This window comes from Rhinolophus hipposideros (assembly GCF_964194185.1).
Source record: "Rhinolophus hipposideros genome assembly, chromosome: 17".
In the NCBI taxonomy this organism is placed as follows: domain Eukaryota; kingdom Metazoa; phylum Chordata; class Mammalia; order Chiroptera; family Rhinolophidae; genus Rhinolophus; species Rhinolophus hipposideros.
Window position 1 is genome coordinate 30721990 of NC_138063.1, and position 9873 is coordinate 30731862.

Below are 9873 nucleotides of genomic sequence, written 5' to 3' on the forward strand. Positions count from 1 at the left end.
ATATTAATATATTTTATATATAAATATATACTTATATATAATATATAATTATATTATATAATTTATTATATATTATATAATTATATATTATTATATATATTATAATTATATGTAATATATAAAAGTATATATTATAATATATTATATAATTTATTTATATATTATATAAAATAAATTATACTAATATATAAATATATAAATATAAAATATATAAAATATTTTAATATTAATATATATTATACTAATTACTATTATATTATAATATAATATAAATATTATAAATATATTAAGTAATAAATTATATTAAGTATCTAAGTATATTAAGTATCTAAATTAATGAGTTTTTTTTAAATTTATTGGGTCACAATTGTTAGTGAAATTACATAGATTTCAGGTGTACAATTCTCTATTACATCATCTATAAATCCCATTGTGTGTTCACCACCCAGAGTCAGTTCTCCTTCCATCACCATATATTTGATCCCCCTTACCCTCATCTCCCAACCCCCAAACCCCTTACCCTCTGGTAACCGCTAAACTATTGTCTGTGTCTGTGAGTTTTTGTTTCTCATTTGTTTGTCTTGTTCTTTTGTTGTTTTTGGTTTATATACCACATATCAGTGAAATCATAGGGTTCTCTGCTTTTTCTGTCTGACTTATTTCGCTTAGCATTATATGCTCAAGATCCACCCATGTTGTCACTAATGTTCCTATATCATCTTTTCTTACCACCGAATAGTATTCCATTGTGTATATGTACCACAACTTCTTTATCCATTCATCAATCGAAGGACATTTTGGTTGTTTCCATGTCTTGGCCACTGTAAACAAAGCTGCAATGAACATTGGAGTACACGTGTCTCTATAGAGGAATGCTTTCAGATTTTCTGGATAGATACCCAGGAGAGCGATTGCTGGGTCACATGGTAATTCTATTCGTAATTTTTTTTTTTATTAAATTTATCGGGGTGACAATTGTTAGTAAATTTACATAGATTTCAGGTGTACAATTCTGTATTACATCGTCTATAAATCCCATTGTGTGTTCACCACCCAGTCAGTTCTCCTTCCATCACCATATATTTGATCCCCCTTACCCTCATCACCCACCCCCCACCCCCTTACCCTCTGGTAACAACTAAATTATTGTCTGTGTCTATGAGTTTTTCTTTCTCATTTGTTTGTCTTGTTCTTTTTGGTTTATATACCACATATCAGTGAAATCATAGGGTTCTCTGCTTTGTCTGTCTGACTTATTTCACTTAGCATTATACTCTCAAGATCCATCCATGTTGTCACAAATGCTCGGAACCTCCAGACTGCCTTCCATTAACGGCTGCACCAGTCTGCATTCCCACCAACAGTGTATAAGGGTTCCTTTTTCTCCACAGCCTCTCCAACACTTGTTGATGATAGCCATTCTGACTGGGGAGAGGTGATATCTCATTGTGGTTTTTATTTGCATTTCTCTGATGATTAATGATGTTGAGCATTTTTTCATGTCTATTTGCCATTTGTATGTCCTCTTTGGAGAAATGTCTCTTCAGGTCCTCTGCCCATTTTTCAATGGTTGTTTGTTTTTTTGTTGTTGAGTTGCATGAGTTCCTTGTATATTTTGGATATTAGCCCTTTATCAGAGGCACTGTTTGCAAAACTCTTCTCTCATATTTAATGAGTTTTTAAAAAAACGGGTTGAATACCATCCTAACCTATCATTTTTAAAAAGTATATCTGTATTCCAGAAAAGATTGAGACAGCTAAATTCTTACGTTCTATTCTAATGTAAATTTTAGAACAGAAATACGTCTTCACCAGAGCACATAAAATGCCACTGATGGTGAAATATTACCAAAGAAACAATAGAAAATTGTAAAAATGAAAAATTTGGTGTCCGACTGAATCATCTATAATCAAGAATGTCCCATATATCTACTTTTGCATGCAAAATAGGAATGTTAAGATTTTATTAATATCTAGTCATGCAGATGCTTGTGGGAAAACAAGTACACATATACTTGATCTTTTTTCTGAATTAGCAATAAGTCTGTAGAAATCCAGAAAGGAACGAGTAGACCCTCTCATAAAGCTGTTTTTCTAACTTTAGTTTCAGAAATTGCATTAAATATTTCTTGTTTTCATAGTCCATCCTTCACAAAGAAGATAAGAAATTTCTGAAGTCAACCTCTGTTTTCTTTTGGGATTCACTCTGACTAAGCAACAATTTTAGTTGTGAGAAGTGTTTCTTTGTTTTGCTCACATTCTTTGAGGAGCAAGTGGGTGTTGACTGTCCAGAGGTAGGTGTTCTGAAAAGAAACATAAAACCACACTTAGGTATGCTGACAAATGAATTTAAAAAGTTTTCTTCCTGCTTAGTTAGCCTACATAACTGCTACTAGAATCATTTTCTGCTCTTCTGTATTATGGCCATATACAAACAGTAGCTATACCAAGCACAATCATTCACCAAAACCTCCTCAATAAATAGGCTATAGGCAACATTTAGTTGGTTTACTGGGTGGTTCTGGAAGCTTCTGTCACATCTGAAAGAGAAGGCTAAAGGTAAAGTGTCAAGTCTGGGTTCCCTTTAAGTCTGACATCAAGATTCGCAAGGACTTTAAAAACATATTTCCTCTTCACAGCTTAAGACCACGTCCTTTCTCAGAAGTAAAGAATCTCAACCTACACATGTAGGTACCATTCCATTGTATCTTACCCCCAGAATGTAAGCTCCATAGGGCAGAAACTTTGTAATACTAATTATATAATTCAGTGCTTTTTTAACAGTGCCATGCACAGAGGAGGCCCTCTGAAAATACCCATTCAAAAAACGATTCCCCATCTGGTATGTGTATATTTACGCCTCTTTCTATTTCATTCTTGCCAGTTGTGTTCCATCCCCTGATCGCTTATTTGGGGTTTGTCAGTCTGAATCCTCTTCTGACTCCTCATTGATAAGATAAATGTGAAATATGTTTAAGAAGCAGTTTAGTCCAAATAGTTAACTTTTTTAAAAAAACTTTTAAGTGTGTTTTTCCAGGACCCATCAGCTCCAAGTCAAGTAGTTGTTTCAATCTAGTTGTGGATGGCGCAGGTCACACTGGCCCATGTGGGGATCGAACCGGCAACCCTGGCGTTATGAGCATTGCGCTCTAACCAACTGAGCTAAATGGCTGCCCGATTATTTTTAAATACACCAAATTTTCTTTTATTTATATTTACCCAATAAAGTGGAAATGTCCATGATGAATTCCCATGGTAACAAACATCAAAATAATTAAATTGAGAATATAGAGAAAACTGGACTTGAAATTTTAATTCTTACCCAATTTTATAAACATCAAACTCAGTATAAAAAAATTCGGTCAGTACACAGAGATAATCCAGTCCTTCCTGAATTTTGTTGTGTTCAAGAAACTATCAGACTCAGTTTGTCTTCTATAACAAAATATTCAAAAATTCCTTTTACAGTTTCTATGGAATTAAATTGACTATTGTAATGAATACAGTATTGAGGATTATTAAAAATAGAACATGTGCCCAGTTATAGTTAACTTCGTATCATTTGACTAATCCCTATTCAGTTAGATTTCCACAGGAATTTCTGGTAGAGGACATAGCAAGAACAAAGTTTAGAGCAGGAAAGTAAACTCACTTGTACAATTTTGCTGACACATAGGATGAATTAAGGCAAAGTAAGATGGGCAGACAGATTGGTGCCAGAGAGTAAGGTCTAGAAAGCCATGTGGGAGTATTTGGTCCACATGCTACAGAGTGAGGTTCTTCTTATCACTCTTCTAATCACTAGGAGGGTTTAAACAGGAAAACTCAGAAAATTATTGTAGTCGTCCCAGCAAAAAGTGAATAAAGCCCTGAAGAGATAGTAGCAGCAGGAGAAAACAGATGGAAGCACATGGAAGTAGCATAGGTAGCACTGGCGGCTAACTGGACAAGGCCCAAGGCAGTAGGAGTCATCAACTTAGGAGTCATCGACAGCATTTCAGGTCAGAATGTCTAGAAGGGCATGTTTGTTCAGGAATAAGGAATTTAGGATGGGCGGGTTTGAGGAGTTAGCTGTGGGGACATGTGGCGGGGTGAAGTGGATATATAAGCAGACAGCTGGGAACAGGCCCAGGTAGAGGTTGGAAGTTAGAGGAATATACCTGGAAGTCATGTTGAGATGAGAATGGAAGATACAGGAGTATATGACACTAGAGAAGAAAAGGATATCGAGAAAAAAAGAGGGGAAAGGCCTGAACTACATAGCAAATTTAGGGAGTGTAATTAGGAAATTAGAAGAAACACTTAGGAGTTAGTGACATTTGAAACAGCTTAATGAATTACGATACCTGAAAATCAATGCTGGGCTCTTGCCTCTGGAACCAGACATATCATGATTCAGGTTTGCAGAAATTCCAGTTTTTCTCTCTGGTGTCTTCAGGCTGAGTTTACGTGTAGGAGTGGTAGGATTGTTCTTCAGTGCTGACAGAAAGCTTCGACTTTTACCATGATGTTTAACTGTTCTGTTACATGTTTTACAAGTAATCAACTACCATAAAAAGAAGAAATATTTGGCCAGATTCCTCTTACAATTTAATCCAATAAACTACATGTTCATTAAATTCTTATATATAAGGGATTATACCAGGTACTACAGGGTGAGTTAACAGAGGCTGCCCTGGGAGCTTGTAGTCTAGCCGCAGAAATCAGAAAAAACACAAATTTAAAATGAGAACATTTCCAATGAAAAAATTAATGGCTAAACATTTGTATTTAAAACACCTTTTAAAGATAACAAAGTCTCTACTTTCTCAATGTAAAACCATGTTTGGGGGTAATGCAAAAGGAGACTGGGAATGATACCCTTTGCCTGGATGTTCTTTATAATGGCAGTAGACATGTAACATTTTTTACAGATGAACGCCAAGCCTTTTCACAATAAAACTTGGCACAAAAGTGACCCTTTCAAATCCTTAGTGATTCCGTAAATACAGGTCTAAAGTAATTTATAAAATCCATTCAAATGAATTCTCACATATTCAAACCTCTTCACTTCATTAACTCTAGAGGTTGATTTTCTTTTCAGGATTCATTTTTCAAGAAATGGTCCATTTTCTAGTTAAATGCCTTTCTTCTACATATCTGACAGGCCTCAACAAAATTAATATAAGCTCGTTTAGCTGAGAAGTACTCTGATATTCATGAGCAGATGAAAATGCAAATGAAAGATCTTCATATAGCAAAGGTCTATGTAAGTGCTTTATACTTTTGGAAGAGACTGGATATAGATTAAAGGTCAATTTTATGACAAAGCAAAATGCACTTACCTGTCCAATACTGGTAAACTCCTAAACATGGCAGTTCCAACTAATTACTAATTGGAGTCTTGGGCCAGACAATAAGCCTTCATTAACGCCTAGGGCCCAGCAGAGTGCCTGGTCATAAGCAGGCACTCGAATAGTTGATAAATGGTAACATAAACATGCTGGTAAAGTATCTGATACTGGTCTCTATATAATAAACCCTAAGTAATTTGATTTCGGTTGTTTTATTCCATATCTCTCATACTTAACATTGTTTGGCACAAGACAGACCCTCAATAAAGGTTATGAACGAACATAAGGTACTTACCTATGTTGGGCATAAATACATACTGACATGGAGGGGGGATGAAGTAACACTGATAACTAATTACGACGGTACTGTTGTTTGAAGAAAAGGACCATTAACTGAGAAAATAATTTACTGCTACTAGCTGCAGTTCATGTGAAGTCACATTGGTCAGCTCAAGAAATCCACAAATTTGAAAAGAATTGTGCTCAATAATGAGATCTGAAAACAGTTGAGAGCTCATGATGTTTGGTTTTAGTAATTGTGAAAAACAAAATAAGCTGTACTCTTGATGAAACAGTAATCACTAGAAAAAATTTTTATGTATATGCTTTGACAATCTAAGTATACTACTACCCCGTTTCCCCGAAAATAAGGCCTAGCCGGACAGTGAGCTCTAATGCGTCTTTTGGAGCAAAAATTAATATAAGACCAGGTATATTATATTATATCATATCATAGCATATTATATCATATCGTATATCATCATATCATATCATATCATACCCAGTCTCATAGTAAAATAAAATTGGGTCTTATATTAATTTTTGCTCCAAAAGATGCATTAGAGCTGACTGTCTGGCTAGGTCTTATTTTCAGGGCAACAAGGTACAAATATCTGAGTTATGTTGAGGCTTGTTCTTAACCTCATTTTAAGTAAAAGAAAATTCTAGCTTACACATACTGGCATAGAAAATTTTAGGTTACACATCTTACCAATATACTTTTGGAGTCTTTATACTTTTGCACAATTTTTGCTTCTTTAAAACTGAGTGTATTTCTTGCTTCTCGATTAAGAAGTTTCTGTATTTTGGCTGTCAGTTTGGGCTTGGGTTTGAGGCGCACTCGAGAGTTATCCAGAACCAGCAACTGGAAACAGTATGGACATGTTCCTTCGAAAGTGCTTTTAGCATCTAAAATTATACAAATGAAATTCATGATTCAGCAAATCAGAATATTGTATTACCCCAGTTTTTATTATAAATGTGAAAAAGTGTATTGATATAAGCAGATATATATTCTCCTTAAGCAAACTCAAAATATGAGAATTTATAAAAAGATAAACTGGCAATAATTTATTGTGCAAAACACTAATTCTATCCATTTACTCCTTTTAGCAACAGATAGGGAATTCCCACTCTGCTATATTGCTCATTACTTGCTTCTAAGTAACAAGGGTTGGATGTCTCACCTATTTTACAAACACATTTATCAAATAAATTTTACTGTCATTCTGTTTCTTTTTAAAGTAATTAGCCCAACTTAGTGGTTTGTGGGTTGGGCTTTGTCTGCCGGTAGCTACCTCAGTACAAGCTAACAAGATAACAGACCTGCCCCAGACCCTTTATAAACCAAAGCATTCACTGACCATCTACCATGCCAGGCTGTGAAGACACAAACATAGAAGTGAAAGAGTTGCTATTAAAGAACTCATGTTCTAGGGCAGCCCTAAACAAATGAAGATAAGACTGGTAAGAACTGTAACAGAATGTGATTTAAATGCCCTGGAAATTATTAAACTGCCTAGACCAGCCAGAAACACTTCAGAGATGGCTTGACAAAGTTTGTCACAGATGACAACAAATTCTATCTGTATTTGGAGACGGCACCCATGATGGGTAAAGGGCTTTCAGGTAGAAGTACAGTGAAAAAGAAAGCATGGCTACTGAGGGAAAGGAGAGGGTATGAAGGTGATACATCACACCCTCATACAAAAAGTAAGGTGGGCATACCGTCTCTTTATTCAGTGACTGTTTATTGGTGAGCACTATACTAAGTACTAGGGATACAACAGCATTACAAAGAGCTAAGGACCATGCTTGCAACTTAGCTCTACTCAATGTAAAATTCCCATTTTTGAGGCTGGGTGTTGGACATACAGCAATGAACAATTCTTGGAGGAGACAATAAATATAACAAAACCAAATGTTAAGTGCTGGGAAGAAAAAAGTAAGACAGGAAGGGAGTATGGAGCGATGATGAAGCTGCTGTAATCATTCCTAGGTTGGCCAGGGAGGGCTTCCTGGAGTGACATTTGCAGAGACCACAGGAAGCGGGACAGAAATCCAAGCAGACAAGAGATGAGAGTTCCAGACATCAGAAAGGACAGCTGCAAAGTCGGTGAAACAGCCTAACAGTGGTGACAGTTAAGTGAACACAAGGAAGAGCAGGTCAGAGAGGCAGTGCAATCCTGTGATGCTAAGGCCTGTGGTCCTTTAAAAAGGTTTTCACTTTTACTCTGAGATGGGAAGTCATTTGAGAGTTTGTAGCATAGAAGTGACAGGGTCTAGATTAGGTTTTTGTTAGGCTCCCTTTGGTCGCCGGGTTGATGTTGGCGGTAATCCAGGAGAAAGGCCGATGACTTGGCGGTACAACGGGTTTGAGACGTGGCGAGACAGGGACATATTTTAAGGCCAGCAGGACTCTCCGTCATACTGGCGTGGGGAGGAATGGCCCCGAGCTTCCGAGGCCGATTAACGATGAATTACCATCACCAAACGGGAAGAAGTGTCTTGCGGGGCAAAGCTCGGGTTTGGGCCGAACAGACATTCACAGCTCGCCAAGGAGGCACCTATTTAAGTCTAGGTTTCAGGGGAGAGGTCCGGGCTGCGGCTATGAACCCGGAAGGCCTCAGCACGCAGCGCTCAAAACGCACGAGACGGGACGGGACGGGAACCTGTCACCAAGAGAGTGAGCGCAGCCAGGAAAGAGGCCCAAAGACGGCGCAGCGGGGCCCTCCGACACCTACGGAGGCTTTAACCACCGGGCCGAGGGCGGCAGGGCGAAGGCGCATGGAGCAGGGCCTGCTGCCGGGGCTGGCGGGAGCCGTGACGACCGGGGCGTCCACGAGGCAACCCTTGGAGAAGACGGATCAGCGTGTCAAACGCGGCTGGTGGGTCAGCTAAGGTAAGACACACGAAAGCATTTGGATTTGTCACAAAGCTGAGACGCTTCTGCGGGGAAGGGGCTTTATGAGGGCAGTGGGTCGCTCGGGTTTCTCTTTGGGATGATCCCGACCGCTGTGCAGAGGGGGCGGTGAGAGCCCGAGCCGCAGCCGGCCGACGCTCCCCTACCTCGTGACGCCCCGTAGGTCCAGCTGTGAAAAGAGCGACAGGCCCGTGAGGAAACGCGGACACACCTCCTCGCCGCTCGCGCCTCCCGCGTCCCGTCCCGTCCCTCTTACAGGAGATAGCGGGCCTGGCCCGGGCAGCTGTCTCGTAGTTTCCGCGCCGCGGCCTCCAGGTAGTGCTTCTGCCGCATCGCCCCCGCCGTCCCCACGCCGCTAAGACCCGGTAACAAAAGGAGACTCCGGAAGCTGGATTACCGGCGCACATGGACGTCGGCGTTCAAGCTCCCTCCGGAAACGCGCGCCCTCCGTGAGCAGTTCCGGTTTCTTTCGCGTCTGTCCCACGCGTAGTCGGACCCTCTTCCCGCCCTTGGCCCAGCTTGGGGTGCCCGGTGCGGGTGCTCGTTGTCCCCAAACCTGGACGGAGAAACTTAACCCGTCAGGGGGTGGCAATGTAAGGAGCCGAGTGTCCTACCGGCTTCTCTCTCTCCTGTTACTCTTTTTCTTGACACCCCTATTGTGATTTCCAAAGCCCATGTCGCCCTTTAAACTTTCCAACCGGGGTCTTGACCTTGGCTGAGGCTGCGGGGCCGCAGGGAGACCCCTGAGAGAGTCGCGGCCTCAGCCTGGGAGAAGACAGTCCGAGTCCAGCCTGCTCTGGGCACGTGCACAAGAGAGCTTTTTTCCCCTTTCTTTTCCTGTTTTTAATTGAAATGCACCCAACATAAAGTGAACCGTTTTAAGGTGAACATACATTTACAATGCTTCTCGAACACCATTGTTATCGAGTTCTGAATCAGCTCTAGCACCTTAAAGGAAACCCCACTCCCCATTTAGCAGTTGCTCCTCCTCCTCCCCTGCTCCCAATTCCTGGCAACCACTAGTTTGCTTTCTGTCCCTATCTGCATATAAGTGGAATCAAACTTGTGATCTTTTGTGTCTGGCTTCTACTTGGTGTAATGTTTTTGAGGTTCCTTCACCTGGTAGCATATACTAGAACTTCATTCTTTTTTGTGGCTAAATACTATTACTTTGTATGTACCACATGTTTATCCATTCATTTGTTGGCGAATATTTGAATTGTTTCTATCTTTGCCTATTGTGAATAGTGCTGCTATGAACATGTATTTGTTTGAATACCTGTGTTTCTAGTCTTTTGGCTATATATACCTAGGAGTGAAATTGCTGGGTCATATGGC

The 9873-nt window shown here is 39.7% G+C and overlaps 1 protein-coding gene across 2 annotated transcripts; it reads right to left on the reverse strand.

Moving 5' to 3' along the window:
• Positions 1 to 791: 791 nt before the first annotated feature.
• On the reverse strand, positions 792 to 8970 carry RMP24 (ribonuclease MRP subunit p24). Of its 2 annotated transcripts, XM_081078632.1 has the most exons (5): positions 8792 to 8948; positions 8682 to 8704; positions 6325 to 6521; positions 4347 to 4546; positions 792 to 2303 (listed from the first exon to the last, which is right to left on the reverse strand). In XM_081078632.1, exons 1-5 carry the CDS (start codon positions 8866 to 8868, stop codon positions 2150 to 2152), a joined length of 651 nt encoding a protein of 216 aa, XP_080934758.1. In that variant the 5' UTR covers positions 8869 to 8948; the 3' UTR covers positions 792 to 2149. The 2 variants fall into 2 exon arrangements, with proteins under 2 accessions (XP_080934758.1, XP_080934757.1); XM_081078631.1 differs by lacking the exon at positions 8682 to 8704 and having other exon boundaries at positions 8747 to 8970.
• Positions 8971 to 9873: the final 903 nt, after the last annotated feature.

Excerpts from the sequence above, each read along its gene's own strand:
- RMP24 (XM_081078631.1), bottom strand. The coding sequence starts at position 8,942 with ATGTGCGCCGGTAATCCAGCTTCCGGAGTCTCCTTTTGTTACCGGGTC. Across the intron at positions 6,522-8,746 it reads GAGGCGCGAGCGGCGAGGAG|ATGCTAAAAGCACTTTCGAA; the intron begins GTGTGTCCGCGT and ends GTATAATTTTAG. Across the intron at positions 2,304-4,346 it reads AGCCCAGCATTGATTTTCAG|AACACCTACCTCTGGACAGT; the intron begins GTATCGTAATTC and ends GTTTCTTTTCAG.